The 23,874-nt window shown below is 39.0% G+C and overlaps 1 protein-coding gene across 1 annotated transcript; it reads right to left on the bottom strand.

The window, feature by feature from the left end:
- Positions 1-19,629: 19,629 nt before the first annotated feature.
- Positions 19,630-22,652, bottom strand: LOC116022250 (heat shock cognate protein 80). The gene is made up of 3 exons (XM_031262879.1): positions 22,452-22,652; positions 21,720-21,861; positions 19,630-21,638 (listed from the first exon to the last, which is right to left on the bottom strand). The coding sequence occupies exons 1-3, from the start codon at positions 22,572-22,574 to the stop codon at positions 19,807-19,809; spliced, it is 2,097 nt and encodes a 698-aa protein (XP_031118739.1). The 5' UTR covers positions 22,575-22,652; the 3' UTR covers positions 19,630-19,806.
- Between the last annotated feature and the right edge of the window lie 1,222 nt (positions 22,653-23,874).

Below are 23,874 nucleotides of genomic sequence, written 5' to 3'. Positions count from 1 at the left end.
ATAACTGGCTACTATTGATCTCACATGGATAAAAATATCGTATCACTCGTATAAATTAGTGTCTTCTGTTATTGTGGTTACCCTGTGTTTTCTATATATTTCATGTTATTAATGGGATTTAAAGAATGATAGAGCTGTTTAATGGTTAAAAATGGCGGAAAGTACTCCCTTTTCTTTTATTTAAATTAGAAAAGAATTCATTGGTATGCTTTATGCTCGATGCTCGGATGTTTGTTTAGTTGAATATACTACTGGTTGTTTTGGCAGAAAGTTACAAATGCGCATACGCGATCCTTATTTTTAAATACTTATTTGCATTTTTAGCATTTTACAAATATTGTTTTTACGTGTTTAAAAGATCTTCAACATTCTTTTTATTATTTTATTATTATAATATTTTGTTTTCAATTTTCTCATAATTTTCAGTTTTTATTTTATTAGAAAAAAAATCCAATGACTCAGTTTTTAAAATAATTTTTTTCCTGTCTTTCCTCCTTTTCTTTGTTTTTTTTCGCTTTGTTATGTTTGTGTTTTTTACATTTGTTATGTTTTTTCTCTTTTTACATTATACTTATTTCTGTTTTTTGAATTTTATAGTGTTGTTTTTACATTTTTAAATGATTATCCGCATATATTATTTTACTGTAATACTTTGTTTTTGCTTTTTTTTTTCCTCTTCATTTTTCCATGATTTTCAGTTTTTATTTTATTAGAAAAAGATCCAAAGAATTACAGCCTTTTAAAAAAATAATTTGTTTTTTTTTCCAGTTTTTTAAGTTTCTCTTTTTAACATTTGTTTTTATTTGTTTGCTTGTTTTTTCCTTCTGCATACTTTTTAATTTTCTTGTGTATTTTCAATGTTCATTTTAAAATTTTAAGATTATATGTTTTTTGAAAACTTAAGATTATATTTTTAATTGACTTATTTTCGTAGGAGTATTTTTGGTTGGTTTGAAGTACAACATACCAACAATACTTGAATTATCAGGTTAGTTAAACTTTAAAAGTGAAGTATAATCCCATTGCAAAGTATTATGACAAAATAAATAAATTTGTAAGAAATAATACAAATAGAGAAGAAGTTAATCATATGATACACTATAATGATTTAAAACAAAACTACAAACACAAAAAATAAATCCCAAGGGATTAAAAGAATTGAATATTTAAAATTAAAATTATCCATACAAGTTTAATAAAAATATAGGTAGTAAAATATAAAATAAACTTTGAAAATACTATCAAAACTAAAAAAGTTCAAAAAAAAATTAAAATCAAAGAGTGTAAAGAAGAATGCTTTAAAAACAAAAGGCAAAAAGGTAATAAAATGTTAAGAACCAAATAAAATGGATGACTATACAAAGTATTTAAAAATTGCTAAAAACTAGTTTAAAATGAAATAAGCCTTAAAATGATAAAAGTAAGGGCAAACAGCACTAAAACACGAAAAATATTCCCTACTCTGATAAAAAAATTAAAAATGTGTAGAAAAAGTACAATTCTCAAGCATCCTATAATTTTCCAACACCAAAAAGAAATTGGGTAAACATTCAATTTGCAAAGAAATGATTTTTAAAAAATCAATATTTACAAGTTAGAATATAGGCAGGTATTAAAATGTCAAACCATTTTTTTTTTATTCAAAGGAATCATTAGAGAATTGTAAAATATATTTTATATAGCAAAAAGGAATTAGTTAGAAATTTGATTGAGAAGTTGAATATTGAATATAGTATGTTTAATTGAGGAAGAAAGAAATATGTATAAGACGGCACTTTGGAGCAATTGCATGACTTTAAGCTCCAGGAGGGGAGTAATGATACTTTCTTTGGAAAGCCATATTAGTGCCGAATTTAAAATTGCAAGGAAGATATACAGGCAACAAATTAAGTGAACAAATCAAGATGATTTTTTTATCTCCTTTGATAGTGAATTTATTTAAAGAAAGACAATATTATTTCTTCCTTTTGAAATATGTAATAGCTTTGCTATTACAGGGTGTTTGGTTGGAGGGAATTACAATTCCTTTCCCACTTTATTCCCACCTAAAATTGATTTCTAACCTTCCCTTCAAAATTATAGAGTGTATTATTATTCTTCAACTTACCTTTATGTATTTTTTTTATACAGCAACTTTCGTGTATGTTCCTTTGAATTCTTTATATGTATAACTCTTCAAAATTTCTAACTACCCAAATCAAATGCTTTTTTAGTTCAAAAGATACGGAGTGAGTGCGTTTGAATTTAATATGTTATATTTTTTGGGGTTTGAATATGCAAATGGGTCTTATAGATACTTGTCATTTAAGATTAATAATAATAATAATAATAATAATAATAATAATAAAATAACAATAACAACAACAACAATAATTGGCATTTTTTGACTTTATACTACTTATTCCCTCTCAATTCCCATTTATACCAAACATTGGAATTGAAATTCTCGGTAATTATATTCCTGCATACCAAACACTGAATTTAAATTCCACTTTATTCCCGCATTATTCTTTCCCATGGAATTAGAATTTTTTTCCCACCTAATTCCCTCCATCCAACCAAACGCCCTGTAAGTACTAGACTCTAGAGAATTGAATAAATCAAGCAATAAAGTCAAAGAAATTAAGGAGCTGGAGACTCTAGAAAACTGGCAAATTATTGTGTGGACCATGATAAAATGTACATTTTTAATGTACTAAATGTACATTATTTTTGTACAGAATGTACATTATTATTTTTATACTATAAAAATAATGTACATTCAGTACACAAATAATGTATATTCTCTGAATACAATGTACATTATTTTTATATTGAATGTACATTATTTGATAGTGTGGTCCACACAGCTCATGGTCCACACAATAATGATTGTTAAAAAACTCCTTGTCTTTACATTATATTTTCAATATTTCCAATTCCCTACTTTGCTTCATTCCTTAAAAGATCTCCATAAAAGTTAATCTAATATTTCAACAAATAAGCAGAATTACTTTAAGGGGTGTTTGGAAAGCAGAAAAATAGCTTCTGAAAAATGTTTTTTGGAAAATGAGTCATGTTCCAGAAAACAATTTCATTTCCGGTATTTGGTTGTGATAGTGTTTAGTTCTACCATCTACTTAGGTGTACAAAGCATATAGAGAAAATGTAAGTAAAGTACACTACAAATCCAAAAATTGGCTCTCAAATCCCTTCTTCATTGATTGTTCTTCAATTATCTAGAGAGAAGTATGAGAGTCTTATTTGTTGTCTCTTTTAGAGAGAAGAAGAGGGGAGCCAAAAAGCCCGTTGGAAGTAAGGTTTAGGTCCATTTTATAGGGTTAGCCCCGTACTCGTATACGGTTTACATATCAAATACCGTATACTCGGGGTGTATTCCCTATCAAGTAGCCCCTCAGTCCGTGTCCTGACGCTGAGTCAATGAGGAAGGGTTCGGGTTGGAACACTGGCCTTAAGGTCCGTGACCTACGCTAGTTGCCTCGTTAAAAATCTTGGGCTAAGAAAATATCTAATGGGAAAAAAAATCATAGCCATGGAAAAAAGAGTACAACTTTAAGCGCCAACGAGGAAGAGTTTGGGCTGAAAACTGACCATATAGTCTGTGACTTATGTCGGTTGCCTCGCTAAAAAACCTTCGACTAAGAAAAAACCCAATGGGAAAAAAATCATAGTAAAGGAAAAAGAGTACAACCTTAAGCATAGTCTTTTACCGAGATCATCCGAACTCTACCGATTTAAGGATCGGATTTGCGATTTGAGAGGGATGTCGAATTTTGCCGATCTAGGGATGGGTTTTACCAATAAAGGGATTGGATTTATTCGAGGCGGGATGCCGACTTGGCGGGCTGAATTGCCTACCTCGTAGGGCTTAATGCCGGTAATTGGTCCATGGCTAACTGTGCCGGTGATGGCGATATGATGCCGATCTAATCGGGCTTACAACGCCGATGGTGGTAATGCCGACCTAACTGGACATAATTGCCTACTACCTAAGGCTTATGCCGAGATACGATCCCAAGCTCATAGTGCCGATGGTGGTCATGCCGACCTAATCGGGCTTATAACGCCAGTGGTGGTAATGTCGACCTAACCGGGCTTTGCACACGACTAATTTACATACATGATCGTGCTACAATTTATAAAGCAAAGTAAACAAGGGTAATTCTTCCTTGTTGGTACGAAGACCGTAGTTTTTTCTGACTTTTCGGTCGTAATCGATCTTAATGATCGTAAATGGGCACCTTGCTCCCAATGCCCTATAAACGGGCAAATATATGGGCACCTGGCTCCCATAGATCGTTTCGATATGGGCACCTTGCTCCCATAGTGGGCACCTTACTCCCACAAAGATCGGTTCGAGGACCATAATGGGCACCTTACTCCCACAAAGATCGGTTTGAGGATCGTAACGGGCACTTTGCTCCCGTAGTGGGCACTTTACTCCTACAAAGATCGGTTCGAGGACCGTAACGGGTACCTTGCTCCCGTAATGGGCACCTTGCTCCCACAAATACCGGTTTGAGGATCATAACGGGCACCTTACTCCCGTAGTGGGTACTAAACCCAAAAGTTTGGTTTGAGGACCGTAACGGGCACCTTGCTCCCGTTGCGTTTATTCCGTCCGCCGTCGTAGCGTTTTTTTCGACCGCCGTCGTAATTAATTATACCGAAATCTAACCTCGAGATTACAATGCCGATGGTGGATGGATCGACCTAACCGGACTTATTACATATTTTTTACTTACCACTATATACATGCTACATGTTACAATTTTCTAAGTATGAGGCTTCAAAAATATAACCTATACAATTTACAAGGACTATTCTAAGTACAATTTAGAAATTAAAACAAAGCCTGAAGATTTCAATCTAGGACACCATCATTAACTCCATGCATCTTTGTCTGCCACATCACACTGGATTAACAAAGGATATATGTACATGCTCTTAGCCAAGAGTACATGTCACCATAAGGATCTTAAGTGCATGCATTAATTTCAAATTGCAAGGGAGTTTGATTCCCGAATAAGATCAAGTAGCTCCTCGCCGAGAAAGTACTGTGATCGAAGAACACGCAGTGGTCAAATTAAATGTACAGATCTTGCTGGATCCCAGGCGCGCCCTTGCCATCTTTGCTTTGAAAAACGCATCTCTCACCGGTCATTAGCTCAGAGGTCAAGAAGAGTGTCTACTTCCCTAATTGGCTGAGAAACTTGCCCGGAGTACAATTTTGTTCATGAACGAAGTTGAATGATAAGGTATCTCCCCTCACTCAATTTGAGAGTAGTCTGTAAGGTCGATGGTGTTCCTGATCAATTTAAATGGTTCTCGCGTTACTCGCGGCTCGGGGAAACGATTAGCGACCCGGTGGCTGGGAACTCTCCAACCGACTTGCTAGGTGGTTGATGAAGACAACAGCAAAGAGCACACAGAGTCCATAATGACTGGTCAACAAGATGGTGCTTCAATCATTTTCGCAGGTTGATTGCCGTTTAGAAGGGGTCAGAGAACATCATTCCACTTCGCAGCAAGACGAACCAAAGACTCCATTTAGATGACTGAGTATGGCAGTTGTCAATAGGGCCTGCCTGTCGGCAGAGAATGTTGGCAGCAGCCACATTAGGTAGCACACAAAGTTTGGCAAGCTACAATATTTAAATGGAGTTAGGAATGTTAGGCACCTTCAAAGTTTGAACAAAACTATTTATTGTTTGGTCCCTACATTTTAGGCTAACTACAAAATGACCCCTATTCCTCAACTATAAATAGGGAGCTCATTTGCCATTCTTGTCATCCCAAATCATTCTATTCTTCCCTCATATACTAGAGATATTAGAAAGTTTGTTGAGTGTATTTCTCCTTCCTAGCAAGAGAGAATTATCCTTGTTTTCTCCTTGTTAGTTAGAGAGTGGTTGTAACTCCTATTTCTCATAGTGAAATTCTTCTACTCTTGCCCGTTGTTTTTACCCTAATTTGTTTAGGGGTTCTCCACGTAAAATCTGTGCCTCCTTTATTTTTACTTTCTCAAATTATTGTTGCAATCTGATCTATGCCACTTCTGCGGGCGCAACAATTGGTATCAGAGCCTTCAGATATATTGTTCAGAATTTGTTTCAAGAACAATATGGTAGCGAAATTTGAGATTGGAAAATTCAATGGGAAAAATTTCTCATTGTGGAAATTGAAGGTGAGGCTATCTTGAGGAAAGACAACTGTCTAGCAGCTATCAGTGAAAGGTCGGAGGATTTTACTAATGACAAAAAAATGGAGCGAGATGAACGAGGATGCTATGGCGGATCTATACCTATCAATAGCAGATGGAGTATTATCAAGCATCGAGGAGAAGAAGACAGCCAAGGAGATTTGGGATCACCTCAACCGGTTGTACGAGGCCAAGTCACTGCACAACAAAATTTTCCTTAAGAGGAAATTATATACTCTTCGTATGTCAGAATCTACTTCAGTGACGAAACACTTAAATACGCTGAATACTCTATTTTCCCAGCTTACATCTCTAAGCTGTAAAATAGAGCCACAGGAGCGTGCGGAACTTCTACTTCAGAGTCTACCTGATTCGTATGATCAACTCATCATCAACTTAACAAACAACATCCTTACGGATTATCTAGTCTTCGATGATGTTGCAGCTGCGGTTCTTGAAGAAGAAAGTCGGCGCAAGAACAAGGAGGACAGACAAGTGAATCTGCAACAGGCAGAGGCGTTAACGGTGATGAGAGGAAGGTCAACAGAACGTGGCCAAAGCAGTGGTCGTGGTAGATCAAAATCAAGTAAGAAGAATTTAAAGTGTTACAACTGTGGAAAGAAAGGTCACCTGAAGAAAGATTGTTAGAATTTACCTCAAAATTCCAATTCTCAAGGAAATGTTGCAAGTACCTCAGATGATGGAAGTGCTCTCTGTTGTGAAGCATCAATAGCCAGGGAAGGCAGAAAAAGGTTCGCAGATATATGGCTCATAGACTCGGGAACCACATATCACATGACCTCAAGGAAAGAATGGTTCCATCATTATGAACCAATCTCAGGAGGATCTGTGTATAGCTGCGACGATCATGCCTTGGAGATTATCGGCATTGGAACCATCAAGCTGAAGATGTACGATGGAACAATCTAAACTGTTCAGGATGTGCGGCACATGAAGGGCTTGAAGAAAAATCTATTATCCTATGGAATATTGGATAATAGTGCAACCAAGATTGAAACACAGAAAGGAGTCATGAAGATTTTCCAAGGAGCGCTTGTGGCGATGAAAGGGGAGAAGATAGCTGCAAATTTATACATGCTGAAGGGAGAGACTTTGCAAGAAGTAGAGGCATCGGTTGCTGCATGTAGTCCAGACTCTATGCTGCTATGCCATCAGAAACTTGGGCACATGTCAGAACAAGGAATGAAGATTCTTGTGGAGCAAAAGCTAGTTCCGGGGTTAACAAAGGTATCACTTCCTTTGTGTGAGCATTGTATAACTAGTAAGCATCATCATCTTAAATTCAGCACATCAAATTCTAGAGGCAAGGTTGTTCTAGAATTGGTTCACTCTAATGTGTGGCAAGCATCGGTTCCATCCCTAGGAGGGGCAAAGTATTTTGTCTCATTCATCGACGATTACTCTAGGAGATGCTGGGTGTACCCTATCAAGAAGAAGTCAGATGTGTTTGCGACTTTCAAAGCCTTCAAAGCACGGGTGGAACTTGATTCCGGGAAGAAGATCAAGTGTTTCAGGACAGATAATGGAGGGAATATACAAGTGAGGAATTTGATGACTTCTGCAGAAAAGAAGGCATCAAAAGGCAGTTCACGGTGGCATACACTCCTCAACAAAATGGAGTGGTAGAGCGGATGAATAGAACCTTGTTGGAAAGGACAAGAGCAATGTTGAGGGCTGCGGGCTTAGAAAAATCATTCTGGGCAGAAGCAGTCAATACCGCCTGTTATTTGGTGAATCGAGCTCCATCAACTGCAATCGAGCTGAAGACACCAATGGAGATGTGGACTGGTAAGCATGTTGATTATTCAGACCACCATATATTTGGAAGCATTGTGTATGCAATGTACAATGCCCAGGAAATTACAAAGTTGGATCCAAAGTCCAGGAAATGTAGATTCTTGGGGTATGCTGATGGAGTAAAGGGGTATCGCTTGTGGGATCCCACTGCCCACAAAGTTGTCATCAGCAGGGATGTTATCTTTGTAGAGAACAGGCTACAAAGAGGAGAAGTTGATGATAGCATGGAAAAGGAAAAGCCAGAAACTACTCAGATACAAGTAGAGGAGGAATTTGAACAAGATTCTTCTGAAGCAGAACCGACGCACGAGGAACCAGAACCAGAACGGCTCTGGAGCTCCAACAACTTGTCAATCAGACCGTGAAAGAAGACGTCCTACTTGGCACTCAGATTATGTTATGGAAGGGAATGTTGCATACTGCCTTCTAACAGAGGATGTTGAGCCATTAACCTTTCAGAAGGCGATAAACAGCTCAGATGTTTCTCAATGGACGGCAGCAATGCAGGAAGAAATAGAAGCTCTCCATAAAAATAATACATGGGAACTTGTGCCACTACCACAAGGAAGGAAGCCAATTGGTAACAAATGGGTCTTCAAAATCAAAAGGAATGGTGACGATCAAGTGGAGCGGTATCGTGCAAGACTGGTGGTGAAGGGATATGCTCAGAAAGAAGGTATTGATTTCAATGAAATATTTTCACCTGTGGTTCGACTGGCAACAGTTCGTGTAGTTCTGGCGATGTGTGCAACATTCAACTTACATCTAGAGCAGCTAGATGTGAAAACGGTTTTTCTTCATGGAGATCTTGAAGTAGAGATATATATGCTCCAGCCTGAAAGATTTGAAGACAAAGAGAATCAGAACTTGGTTTGCAGGTTGAACAAATCTCTATACGGTTTAAAGCAGGCGCCAAGGTGTTGGTATAAGAGATTTGATTCCTTCATCATGTGCCTTGGATACAACAGACTGAATGCAGACCCTTGTGCATATTTCAAGAGGTTTGGAAAAGATAACTTTGTTATATTACTGTTGTATGTAGATGACATGTTGGTCGTAGGCCCCAACAAAGATCACATTGATGAATTGAAGGCACAACTGGCTAGGGAATTCGAAATGAAGGACTTGGGACCAGCAAACAAGATTCTAGGGATGCAAATTCACCGAGACAGAGGTAATAGGAAGATTTGGCTTTCTCAAAAGAATTATTTAAAGAAAATCTTGTCACGTTTCAGCATGCAAGATTGTAAGCCAATTTCTACCCCTCTTCCTATTAATCTCAAAGTATCCTCAAGTATGAGTCCTAGCAATGAAGAAGGGAGGATGGAGATGTCTCGAGTACTGTATGCATCAGCGGTGGGGAGTCTAATGTTCGCTATGATATGTACAAGACCAGACATTGCGCAAGCAGTGGGAGTAATTAGTCGGTACATGGCGAATCCAGGCAGAGAGCATTGGAACTGTGTGAAGAGGATCCTAAGATACATCAAGGGGACCTCAAATGTTGCATTATGTTATGGAGGATCAGACTTTATTATCAACGGGTATGTGGATTCTGACTATGCAGGGGATTTGGATAAAAGTAAATCTACGACAGGATATGTGTTCAAAGTTGCTGGTGGAGCTGTAAGCTGGGTTTCAAAACTGCAAGCAGTTGTGGCTACGTCAACAACAGAAGCAGAATACGTAGCAGCTACACAAGCCAGTAAGGAAGCAATTTGGTTGAAAATGCTATTGGAGGAGCTCGGGCACAAACAAGAGTTTGTCTCTTTATTTTGTGACAGTCAGAGTGCCTTGCATCTAGCAAGGAATCTTGCATTTCATTCAAGGACGAAACACATACGAGTGCAGTACCATTTCATCCGAGAGAAGGTGGAAGAAGGGATAGTAGATTTGCAGAAAATCCATACCACGGACAACGTAGCAGATTTCCTAACAAAGGTAATCAATGTTGATAAGTTTACTTGGTGTCGATCTTCCTGTGGCCTGATAGAGACGTAAGCGACATTGAAAGTGCAAGGTAGAAAGAATGGTGTGAAGATATGATTGTTACAATCTAATCTTCAAGTGGGAGATTGTCGGCAGAGAATGTTGGCAGCAGCCACATTAGGTAGCACACAAAGTTTGGCAAGCTACAATATTTAAATGGAGTTAGGAATGTTAGGCACCTACAAAGTTTGAACAAAACTATTTATTGTTTGGTCCCTACATTTTAGGCTAACTACAAAATGACCTCTATTTCTCAACTATAAATAGGGAGGTCATTTGTCATTCTTGTCATCCCAAATCATTCTATTCTTCCCTCATATACTAGAGATATTAGAGAGTTTGTTGAGTGTATTTCTCCTTCCTAGCAAGAGAGAATTATCCTTGTTTTCTCCTTGTTAGTTAGAGAGTGGTTGTAACTCCTATTTCTCATAGTGAAATTCTTCTACCCTTGCCCGTGGTTTTTACCCTAATTTGTTTAGGGGTTTTTCACGTAAAATATGTGCCTCCTTTATTTTTACTTTCTCAAATTATTGTTGCAATCTGATCTATCCCACTTCCGCGGGCGCAACACTGCCTAGTCAGCCACATAGATCACAACAACGGCTGAGAACTCAAATTTCGATCACTTACATGCAAGATGCGAACCCGGGAAATCAACCAGAGAAACAGGACCCGAACTTCATGCTCGAGAAACAGTTCGGATATGAGCATTACATAATGTGTCAAGTTTCAGTTTCCTCAGCAAATTGATCAAGTCTAATCTGGCAGGATAAGAATGTTCTCGGCTGCCCGGCCATTTCTTGAGTGAATGCACGTAAATATGCACTCCTTCTAGAAAGCGACGTACAAATATGACCAGAAATATGGTCATCAAGCTCCCGCTTAAAGCTTTGGACTTCTGAATGACAACTCTGTTTTTGTGAGCTTTTATTTCAGCTCGGATGATGTTTTGGTCGGTGAATTCCAAGCGGATGGAAGCCGACCTTCATGCATGTACCGATTTCAACATTTTAACACTTGCAACGATGGTCTATTGAGGTGCTCATTTGCTCGAGAACGGGAGGTTCTTATCTTAGTCACCAGCCCGGCAAGTGTTAAAATGTTCACATGGTTAGAGAATCAAGCAGTCGGTGATGAGTTATGTTCACATGTATGAGTAGTAGTCGGAGTGCTGAGTAGAAGCCATGGACTTATTTAAACGACAAAGATCCTGAATTTTGTTTAAGTTAAGGTTGCTGACAGCCGTAACACCTCATGCTTCCAAATGTCTGATCGGTGTGCCTGAAGCTCGGTAATAATATGCGTAGTTTGCTGGTGTTCACCGGCGACTCTTCCCAGGTTCAAACTTAATAACATGCATTTGTTTGATTTTCTTTTTTTTTTTCTCTTTCCTTCCACTTCCTTAGCTTTCGCACTCCACTACCATTGTCCACCAATAAGCTTGCATGCATCTTATTCAATTTTCTATTGGACCTCTCATACCCACCATTAAAAGAAGCTTTGCCATCATGAAGGTGAAGGGGAAGCTATGGCCAGGAACGGTTCTCTGGAGCTGCACTGCATATTCTCATCAACGTCTCTCCACGGACAAGGAACAGAATTAAACCAACAAGGGCCGAAGCCACGGAGGATGTTGATCGGTTTCCTGTTCGAATCGACGAGGAGATGCAATGGCAAGTGGCGGTGATGCATGCAGGTCGTGATAGCTGCAATGTTGTCTCGTAGCTCTTTGGTCCAATACTTTTGCATAATAATTCTCTCGCCCCAACAAGATATGGTTTCTCAATAGTTGAAAATGTTGTGACTGGGGTTCTGGTTCACCCGTTAAACAAAGCATCTTCAGGTCTTGTTCAGTTTCCTTCCGGATCACAGTGTAGATGGCCAATTTCGACCCTCATTCGAAAGTCCGAAAGAGAAACCACAAAGAAACAGAGATCGGATGAGCAACCAAGATCTTTTTTTCTGATAATTGAAGTAACACAGGCTTTTGTTGCGATCCCCACAGACGGGTGCGCCATTTGATAGTGTTTAATTCTACCATCTACTTAGGTGTACAAAGCATATAGAGAAAATGTAGGTAAAGTACACTGCAAATCCAAAAATTGGCTCTCAAATCCCTTCTTTATTGATTGTTCTTCAATTATCTAGAGAAAAGTAGAGAGAGAAGTATGAGAGTCTTATTTGTTGTCTCTTTTAGAGAGAAGAAGAGGGGAGCCAAAAAACCCCTTGCAAGTAAGGTTTAGGTCCATTTTATAGGGTTAGCCCCGTACTCGTATACGATCTACATATCAAATACTCAGGGCCGTATACTCGGGGTATATTCCCTATAAGGTTGCATTCTGGAAAACTGTCTTTGTATGTTTGGTTCATTTTCTGCAAAATGAATTAAATTATATAATTTGACATTTTAATTATTTATTTTAAAATATAAAATAATAATAATAATAATATATAAATAAAATAATAGTATTTCTTTTAAAAAGGAACATATGTGACCATTTTGGCCAAAAAAATTATTGAAGCCATGTCCGGAAAATGACTTCCGAAAAAAATTCGGAAGTCATTTTCCGGAAAAATGACCTCATTTTTCTTGGTCAACGGAAATTGTTTTCCGTTGACTGCATTTTCCAGGCTGCCAAATATCAAAAGTCCGAAAAATGATTTTCATAAATCATTTTCTGGACTACCAAACACACCCTAAGAACTTTCAAAAACTTTTAGGTAAGTCTTTGCAATGGTTCCAAGATAGTTTATAAGATCTTATCTTGTCATTCCTATACCAGTATCATTGGAAAGGGAATGAAACATGTATGTATTGAACCAAGCAACATTGCAAATTGAAAGTATTATAAAACACATACATTACGGTAATGGTCTCATTGTTTGGATTGGCTTTGATACGAATATCAAGCACACAATTAAACATCTCCCAGTAGAGAAGGCTTAGTCACACTCAAAAATTTATCTTTGTCAAAAAGAATTCACTGTTAGGAAAGAAAAAGAAATGAATTTGAGGGTGACTACTTTCATTGATAACGGATAAGCATGAATGGTGTACTTGGATTTGGAAGAACAAAATGGTGAATTCATCAATAGTTGCCAAAAGGTGGAAGCATGAGATTCAATCACATAGCACATAGAAATTAAAATAGAGCAATTCTGTCAAAAAGTAATTTGTGATGAGAAATTTTTGATTAATAATCGACAAGCTTATAGAGCACTAGTGAAAGCAAGAACTGCAACTGAAAGTGAACAAAGTGATTACTTTTAACAAGCTTTGGAATTATTGGCTTGAGATACAACTATAGGTCTATAATTGGGATAGATGGTTGCCACTTGAAAAGAAGATATGGGGGACAATTGTTGTTAGCAATAGGAATTGATGGTGATGCAATATATTTTCAATTGGTTATGCAATTGTTGAAGGTGAGACAGGATTCATGGAGTTGGTTATTAGAAAGGATGGAAAATTAGAAATGATGAAAAACGAATGGACCTTTATTTCAAGTAAATGACTTTTGCAGCAAGCAAAAGGCACTACTCCGTACTTTTGAGAGAGTGCTTCTTTGAGATACTCACATGTAATGTGTTAATGTACAAAAAGTATTAAACAAATTCTATGTTCTATATTGTGCTTTAACATGTGACCGTGATAGGTTTGTATAAGGCATCTTCATGGCAACATAAAACTTGTTGGTTTCACTGGAAGCTGCTACTGTCAACACATTCACACATGTTGGGAAGAACATGAAGACATTTGATACAAAAGTGTGTGATTGGTTGCTTGAGAAACATCGACCAAAAGCTGTAATATATTCTAGTCAAAAAATATATTTAAATCCTTCAATCTTGTAATATTAGAATATAATATAGGGAACATCCATCAGAAACTATGATATATTCTAGTCAAAAATATATTTAAATCCTTCAATGCTATAATATTAGAATCTAGGGAACATCCCCTACTTACTTGAAACATGCCAGGGAGCTAGTTTCATGGGAATTCTGGAGAATTTAGAATTATGGTGTTTAGTGGTGTGCATTCGGTTAACCAAATCATTTTAACTAAATTGAATTAACTGAATTAACTTTTTATTATCAAATTAATCGAATAATTTTTTTTTCGATTAATTGATCATAATATCTATAATAATAAATTTATAAGAATATATACAAAAATAGTACAATAACAACGCTACAAATATAAAAGCACAAAACCCCATGGCAAGGCCAAGAAACATGTGATAACTAATGATGGTTAGCGTCTCAATCTTAGTATTGTAAAATTGTATTGTTCTTTATGCAATAAAGAAGGCTATAACATTAATTGTTATGTGGAGTAATCCAAACAAATGAATCAGGTCAAAGAAACATTGCCCTACTACTTCAGCTGAAGCATCATCCACTTCAAGTTCTATTACAATTGGGAATTCAAATTCAATAGAAGATTAAGTCCAAGTTCTAAGCAAATGATGATGTTCTTATCAACGTTGAGTGATCACTCCAATTCGTTATGTTGTTATTTTGTTTCGAATCGAATTCAAACACACTTATGATTTTTTATTTTGTTATCAAAACTGGGACTAAATGCTATGAGATATGGTTTTAAAAAAAAAATGCTATGAGATTGACAGGATAATTGGGCATCCGACTTGGAATCACTGGCAGGACCCAAAAGCAAAACAGTTGTCGTTCAAACTACCCAAGACACCTCACTCCTCAGCATCAATGCTCAACGGTTCAACTCATCAGCATTGATGCCCAACGTTCAGCCCCTCAACATTGATGTCCAACGTTCAACTCCTCAGCATTGACACCCAACGTTCAGCTCAAGGCATTAATATAATGCTCAACGGCTCCTCAGCCCTTGGCATTAACGCTCCATTACTGAGCTGAGGAAGATAAAAGGCTCACAAACACTTGTAGAGACACGACACTGGAACTTAGACTTAACAACAGTCAACTCATTTTGTACACTAAGCACTACACTCAATATTGTATTCAAATACTCGACAACATTCAAATAATACTCAAATAATACCCGGTAACACATTATTACCGTCATTGGTGCTCTCGTTGAGAACCGAGATCGTATCTCAGGCAAACTTCACACATCACAAACACCTCTATGGCGGCGCCTTCTTCAAGCAGTGTCTTGCTCATCAAGTGGCGTTCGCCTCCTGCTTATCAAGCCACACTTTTCACAAATCACAAAACACCCAGCTCATCTCATCACTGTCGATGGTGCAATCCGGATCCAGCCCCGCTCTGATGGTTATCATCGAGTGAACAATGGTCATCCTGGATCCAGCAGCTCCCATGGTTCTTATCGAGTGAACAATGGTCATCCCGAATCCAGCAGCTCTCATGGTTCTCATCGAGTGAACAATGGTCACCCCTCGGGTGATCTTCGTAAACAGCTCAACAGTAACCACGTGGGAGATCGCCGCAATGGTGATCTCCGTAGCCAACTCAACAACAACCACCGGCACTTCCTCCTCAAGTGCATCCGCCTCCTTGTGCGTTCACCTCTTGTAAGCAGTGACGTTACCCAGTGAACGCTGCTCCCATCCAAGTAGTGGACTTACAAGCAGTGGCGTTACCGAGTGAACGCGGCTCCCATCCCATCCGTGGACTTCCTTATCAAGTGGCGTCACCTTCTCAAGTGGTGTCACCTCCACGAGCGGCGTCACCTCCTCAAGTGGCGCTGCTCCTCAAGCAGCGTCACCTCATCTAGTGCATCCGCCTCCTTCACTCCTTCACTTGTGCGTTCACCTCTTGTAAGCAGTGGCGTTACCCCCATCCAAGTAGTGGACTTACAAGCAGTGGCGTTACCAAGTGAACGCGGCTCCCATCCAAGCCGTGGACTTCCTCAAGCGGTGAGTGGCGTCACCTCATCAAGTAGCGCTGCTCCTCAAGCAGCGTCAACTCATCAAGTGACGCTGCTCCTCAAGCGGGCGTCACCTCATCAAGTGGCGCTGCTCCTCAAGCAGCGTCACCTCATCAAACGGGCGAGGTCACCACCTCAATCACATTAAGCGTTACCTCCTCGAGCAACATCAACACCTCAAGTGGTGTCACCTCCTCAAGTGGCGCTGTTCCTCAAGCAGCGTCACCTCATCTAGTGCATCCGCCATTTTCAAGTGGCGTTGCTCCTCAAGCAGCGTCACCTCATCAAGTGGCGTTGTTCCTCAAGTAGCGTCACCTCATCAAGCGGGTGTCACCTCATCAAATGGCACTGCTCTTCAACCAGCGTCACCTCATCAAGCGGGTGTCACCTCATCAAGTGGCGCTGCTCCTCAAGCAGCGTCACCTCATCAAGCGGGTGTCACCTCATCAAGCTGGTGTCACCTCATCAAGTGGCGCTGCTCCTCACGCAGCATCACCTTATAAAGTGGTGTCACCTCCTCAAGTGGCGTCACCTCCACGAGCAGTGTCACCACCTCGAGCAGCGTCACCACCTCGAGCAGCGTCACTTCCTCGAGCAGTGTCACCACCTCGAGCAGGTGTCACCTCATCCATGCATCCGCCCTTTTCAAGTGGCGTTGCTCCTCAAGCAGCGTCACCTCATTAAGCGGGCGTCACCTCATCTAGTGCATCCACCCTTTTCAAGTGGCCCTGCTCCTCAAGTAGTGTCACCTCATCAAGTGGCGCTGCTCCTCAAGCAGCGTCACCTCATCAAGCGAGCGTCACCTCCTCAAGTGGCGATGCTCCTCCAGCAGCGTCACCTCCTCAAGTGGCGTCACCTTCTCGAGCAGCATCACCACCTCGAACAGCGTCACCACCTCGAGCAGCGTCACCTACTCGAGCGGCGTCACCACCTCGAGCAGCATCACCTCTTCGAGCGGTGAGTGGTGTCACCTCCTCGAGCAACTTCACCTCCTTAAGCGGCGCTGCTCCTCAAGCAGCGTCACCTCCTCAAGCGGTGAGTGGCGTCACCTCCCCGAGCAGCGTCACCAATAAATATGCCGAGGTCATCACCTCCCCGAGCAGCGTCACCAATAAATATGCCGAGGTCATCACCTCGGCGAGCAGCGTCACCAATAAATATGCCGAGGTCATCACCTCGGCCAATTTGGGCCGAGGTCGTCACCTCGGCCAATTTTTGCCGAGGTCCTCACCTCGGCTAATTTTGGCCGAGGTCATCACCTCGGCCATGGTCGAGGCCCCGTGCCTCGGCCACTATGACCGAGGTCCCGCACCTCGACCACAATGATAACAAATAAAATAACTCTATTCCCTTATGACCAGGACGAGATCCGATCTCGCTAGCTACCTGACGGGAGAGTGTTTTCCTAGGTCAAGTCAGATGCTTGATTTCAAAAACACCACACTCTAGTCCCTTAGGGCTGGCACGAGATCCGATCTCGTTAGCTACCTGACGGGAGAGCTGACCTTTGATCGAGCCTACGGCTGGTCGAAGTGAACTCATGCACAGAGCGACAAAAAAAAAACCAAAAACAAAAAGAAAAAAAAATAACAATTATGGTCGAGGTCCACCTCGGCCAATTAATTTTGACCAAGGTCTGACCTCGGCCACAATCCTCTTACGGTTCAAAAAAAAATAGTTTTACGCAAGTCATTACTCCCAAAACCACCTCAACCACTCTCGTTGGCTAGGGAGTGGGTGGACTGGTGACAGGATAATTGGGCATCCGACCCGGAACCACTGGCAGGACCCAAAAGCAAAACAGTTGTCGTTCAAACTACCCAAGACACCTCACTCCTCAGCATCAATGCTCAACGGTTCAACTCATCAGCATTGATGCCCAACGTTCAGCCCCTCAACATTGATGTCCAACGTTCAACTCCTCAGTATTAACACCCAACGTTCAGCTCAAGGCATTAATGCTCAACGGCTCCTCAGCCCTTGGCATTAACGCTCCATTACTGAGCTGAGGAAGATAAAAGGCTCACAAATACCAGTAGAGACACGACACTGGAACTTAGACTTAACAACAGTCAACTCATTTTGTATACTGAGCACTACACTCAATACTGTATTCAAATACTCGACAACATTCAAATAATTCTCAAATAATACCCGGTAACACATTATTACCGTCAGAGATATATTGCGTAAATGAAATGAAATGAAATTCCAGCTTCATTGATATGAAAACAAGATTGGTGTTCTTGAAGTGAAATGCTATGAAAAGCTTGTCAAATTTTCAACATCATATAGTGTTCTTGGTTCTTTGTTATTGCAAAGAATACTACTGTAACTATTTGTACACAAATGCAACCAAACTAAACAACCATTTTCGGGGGAAAAGAAACAAGAAGAAAAAATTGGGACAACGAAAAAGAATCACAATTTCCATTGCAAATAAACCACAATAATCACAACCATTACAAGCAAACCTATATATATGTTCATTGCAACTTCAACATGCATTCTTCAAATTTCTTTAATTTGTACAACCAGCCTTTCAATTTCTCCTTCATTGTGGTTTATTCTAATTATCATTTCTTTTTTAATGTTGAACACATTGGAAGATCAAACTACTGAGGAAAAAAAAAAAAAAACTCCCATATTACATAGTCATTTTTCTTAATATAATTTATGCATTGCAAATTAACAGGATAATTGGGCAAGGTACTAGATTCAACCCAGTGGATTTCTAATCCATTAAAGCAAACAACGGTATAGCAGATGGAGCAGCTATAAGCTAAGAGGCAAACACACTTGTGGAGGCAGATGCATGGAAGTCAAACAGTCGCCATCGCATTGAAGAGAGGAATTACTCCAGCGACTCTCCACCATTATTACCCGACACATTGAGTCCATTACACTCACCAGAAGAACCGTTGAACATAGTATAAGTAGTAGACCCTATTGCTAGAGAATGTGGACACACAAACGTTCTTATACTAAAATTATTGTACTTAGCTAAATATTATTCTAGTAACAGACCTTGTTGTTAGAGAGTGAAAACACGCAAACATTCTTATATTAAAACTATTGTACTTAGCTAAATATTACTCTGATAACATGTTTTTTTAGAGCAACTCTGATAACATTTTTACCTTCAGAAAGTACAAATTTGTCTTACTCACCATTTTTGTGAAGCACACTCGATACCTACGCCCCATATTTTAATTTGTCTATAAAATACAAAGTTTAATATTGTTTCCACATCTACACACTTAATCGGATATTTACTCGGTGCCTTCTTGTCCTCGAACTTGAGTCAGCACTCCATTGTTGCATCAAAATTTGAGTTCTGAACTTCATTTTTTTTTTTTTTTTGAAAACACTTCTTTTTTTCTTTTGCTACTGCTGCCCATCGATTAGGTTATAAAGAAGGAAAACATAAAAAGACAAATTTGCCCCCCATTTTAACATGAGGCCAGTCACTGGTTTTTTTAAAAGTTTAAAATCAGGGCTAATAAAATTGCAATACTCGAAACCCCATTGAAGGTATAACTCTAAATTTTGTTTATCTAAAAATAATTTCTAAATTTAATGTTTGGTTTACTATTATGACATTCCCAGGAAAGTTCTACCAAACAACCTCCAAATATATAGAAACCACAATATCAGAAGACATAAAAGAAAAATAAAATAAAATAAAATAAAAAGTTAATAATTAAAAAGAAAAAAGAAAAAAGGACAATGCACGGCAATATGGAAAATTTCCATTCTGGAATTGTCTAAAGCTTCAATGCATAGTTAAACAAAGATTATAGATCATCCAAAAAAAGACTGTATCACAAGAGTTCATAAGTAGAGCGAAAAAACCTTCAATCTAAACACTTTCATCTACTTCGTCTTCTTCCTGCCATCCGAACATTTAATCTACTTCCTCCATCTTGCTGCCCTCGGCTTCAGCATCATCATCCAATGCTGGCATTTCAGCATCTGCTTCACCAGCATCCTCATCAATGCTCAGCCCAAGTTTCAACATCCTGTGAATCCTGTTCCCAAAAGTATTGGGATCATCGAGGCTAAAACCCGAAGTGAGAAGAGCAGTCTCAAACAGCAGCAAAACAAGATCCTTTACAGATTTGTCATTCTTGTCAGCATCAGCTCTTTTACACAGCTCCTCCATGATGGGGTTCTCCGGGTTGATCTCCATGGTCTTCTTGCTCGACATGTACCCTGCCATGCTCGAGTCCCTGAGAGCTTGTGCCTTCATAATTCTCTCCATGTTTGCAGTCCATCCATATTCTCCAGTAACCAAACAGCAGGGAGAGTCCACAACACGGTCAGAAACAATCACCTTCTCAACCTTGTCACCAAGTACATCCTTCATCACCTTGCACAGACCCTCGAACTTGGCCTTCAATTCCTCCTTTTTCTTCTTCTCATCCTCACTCTCATCAAGCTTCAGACCTTCCTTGGTGGCAGATACAAGCTTCTTACCATCAAACTCCTTCAACTGCCCAATAGAATACTCATCAATGGCATCAACCATGTAGAGGACCTCGTACCCCTTCTTCTTCAGCTTTTCCAGGAAAGGAGAGTTCTCCACCGCCTTCTTACTCTCACCAGTAATGTAGAAGATATCATTCTGCCCTTCCTTCATCCTTGTCACATAATCCTTCAAGCTCGTCATTTCATCACCACTCTTGGTGGAATGGTATCGCAGCAGTTCAGCAATCTTAGTTCTGTTCTGGGAATCTTCATGGATACCAAGCTTCAAATTCTTGGAGAAAGCCTCATAAAACTTGTTGTAATCTTCCTTGTTCTCCGCAATCTCAAAGAAGAGCTCAATGCATTTCTTAACCAAGTTCTTGCGGATGACCTTAAGGATCTTGTTTTGCTGCAACATCTCTCGTGAGATGTTGAGGGGAAGATCCTCAGAGTCAACAATACCTTTCACAAAGCTCAAATATTCTGGAATCAACTCTTCACAGTTGTCCATGATGAAAACACGTCGAACATAGAGCTTGATGTTATTAGGCTTTTTCTTTGTGTCAAACAGGTCAAAGGGTGCCCTCTTTGGAACAAAGAGGACAGCCTTGAATTCCAGCTGACCTTCAACTGAAAAGTGTTTAACAGCTAAGTGCTCCTCCCAATCATTGGTGAGACTCTTGTAGAATGCAGCATATTCTTCCTTTGTGATCTCCTCTGGCTTCCTCATCCAGATGGGCTTTTGCTTGTTAACCAATGACCACTCATGAGAAACTTCCTTGATTGTTTTCTTTTTCTTCTCATCCTTCTCCTTCTCTTCATCAACCTCTTCTACTTTCCCCTCCTCATCTTTTTTCTCCTCTTCATCCTCATCGTCAGAAATCTCCTTCTCAATGGTTTTCTCAGTCCACAAAGAGATAGGATAGCTGATGAACTCGGAGTGTTTCTTTATTAAATCCTTGAGCCGGCGCTCCTCAAGATATTCGAGCTGGTCCTCCTTGAGGTAAAGGGTAATTTTTGTTCCCCTGCCCAGAATCTCACCAGAAGTATCCCTGGTAACAGTGAATGAACCACCAGCTTGGGACTCCCACACATACTGCTCATCATCGTTGTGCTTTGTTGTTACAATGACCTTCTCAGCAACCAGGTAAGCTGAGTAGAACCCAACTCCAAACTGTCCAATCATGCTAACATCAGCACCAGCTGAAAGAGCTTCCATGAATTCTTTGGTTCCAGACCTTGCAATTGTACCAAGATTGTTCACCAGGTCTAAAAAGCAGAAAAAGTAGACAATCAGCATGAGCAATATAAGAAGTGGAACAGAACACAAAATTTGGCACATTCACTTACCAGCCTTTGTCATACCAACACCACTGTCAATAATGGTAAGTGTATTGTTGGTTTTGTCAGGGACAATGTGGATGAAGAGCTCAGGTTGAGCATCTAATTTGCTCTTGTCAGTCAAACTTTCAAATCGGATCTTGTCCAGAGCCTAGACACATTCATCACATAATAATTGTTAATTTGAAAAGCTAAACACATCAAGATAGGAGTTGTTTGAAAACAATGTTAAAAGCTATGCATATGTATCCCAATTAATACATTGGTTATTAACAAGTTCTGCATAGATACATCAATTTTGGTTCTTAATAATATAATTCATGGTCATGACAAAAAGCATACTTATAACATAAAATACATCTTTCCCATCCCAGATCAGTTGAATTTTTTGGAAGAGTGCAAATAAGAACAAACTTTTAAAAAAATAGTACGACACATTGTTCTAATTTCAGGTTTTGTTTAAATTTAAAATATATATTACAGAGGGAGAATTTGATGGTCCACTATAATCACTCTGAAAATTGGGGTTTTACAGATTGAACAATTGATAGTCAAATATTAGTTCAATCAATCTATATGTCCATTAAACAAGCCTAAGCATCTCAGAAAACACAAAACGAATATTCAGCAGTTAAAATCGAACTATTTATCAATACAACTGAAAGCTCCATGGAGGACAGATACATCATAAGAATCTATTCATCCACACTGCATATATATGAGAGAGAAAGGGAGACTCACGTCAGAAGAATTACTGATGAGCTCGCGCAGAAAGATCTCCTTGTTGCTATAGAAAGTGTTGATGATGAGACTGAGGAGCTGATTTATCTCAGCCTGAAAAGCGAACGTCTCCATATCCGCCATCGCCGCAGAGCTCAGATTTCTTAAGGAGGCTAAAGCAGCAGTTAAGGAGTTACGATTATTAAGAAGACAGGTTTGTCTACGCTGTGAGTGTTGCGTCCATTATATAGGGGAGGATTATTTAGGGTTTCTAGATCCTTCTATACCCCAGTCCCCCACCCCACCCCCACACCCAAAAAAAGAAAAACAATTCTACTTCTCTTCATTTTCTTGATAATTTCCACCAAAGTTTGGATTTGATGATTGGCGCCCGCCCTTCGTTGAGTGGGGCCACCGGCCAAGTGAGTTTCCAGTGAATTAAGAGCATCCCAATTGTGTATTTTTCTCAAACTTTGAAACAGTTCAAAAAAAAAAATGTTGAAGTTGGCAACAGATGTGAGTCTCAGTTTTTGACAAAATTTCATCTCTGCAACAATTGATTTTTTGTCAGACAATTTATTTTTAAAAATAAAATTGAGACCGTAAGAAGCAGTTGCGTTTCACTGCCCACCCAATTGGCGCGTGTGATACACCGCTTTCGCCTAGGCAATTGAGAGTGGTCGTCAGCTGGCGACCACTCACAATCTTTATTTATTCATTATTGTTTTTTTGCTTTCGTTTTTGTTTTGTATTTCACGCTTTTTTTTTTCATTTAATTTGTTTGTTATTTTTTTTGTTTCAATTTTGTTATAAAATATCAAATTTAAAATTTTTGAATTAACTTTTGAATGATTTAATTATGATTAAAAATTAAAATTAAAACAATTAAAATAAACAGAGCAACAATGAAAATTAATTTAAATGTAGGTATGTTTGTTTTGATGGAAATAAATATTTTGTGTTTCTGTTAGTGCATTCATACTAGCTGGATTTTTGCACAATTTTTTAGGTTGCCATGTAAGATAGAAACAAAATCTGGAGAGAAAAAGAAAAGAAAAGAAAAAATGTTTGGACAATTTTTTTTTCCCAAATGATTCAACGATTAAAGGTCAGCTGGTGGCCATTTTGACACGCACTTCACTTTTTTTTTTTGTTCTTATTCCAAAAACATAACTATGTTGTTGTAGGAGAAAAATAAGGTTAAAAATCAAGTTCCACATCCGTTAAAAAGCAATTGTTAAATTCTTTACTATTCTAAAAATCAAGAAAAATGCATTGGTGTGGTTAACTGGTTATCTTGTAAAAATTTTAGATTTTTATCAATTTTGAAATGAATTCTTATGGGTAAATTTTTATCAAATTTGAAATGAATTCTTAAGAGCCCGTTTGGTTCGCAGAAAATATTTGAAGGAAAATGGAAGTGAAAATTTAGGGAAAAGTAGTT

This window comes from Ipomoea triloba, chromosome 6, assembly GCF_003576645.1.
Source record: "Ipomoea triloba cultivar NCNSP0323 chromosome 6, ASM357664v1".
NCBI lineage: Eukaryota > Viridiplantae > Streptophyta > Magnoliopsida > Solanales > Convolvulaceae > Ipomoea > Ipomoea triloba.
This window is presented reverse-complemented; position numbering and strand designations above follow the sequence as displayed.

Bases quoted from the DNA above. Each gene is read 5' to 3' on its own strand.
- LOC116022250 (XM_031262879.1), bottom strand. From the start codon at position 22,574: ATGGCGGATATGGAGACGTTCGCTTTTCAGGCTGAGATAAATCAGCTC. The intron at 21,862-22,451 runs GTGAGTCTCCCT...GAATGTGTCTAG, and splicing joins TCATCAGTAATTCTTCTGAC to GCTCTGGACAAGATCCGATT. The intron at 21,639-21,719 runs GTAAGTGAATGT...TCTGCTTTTTAG, and splicing joins TGTTGGTATGACAAAGGCTG to ACCTGGTGAACAATCTTGGT.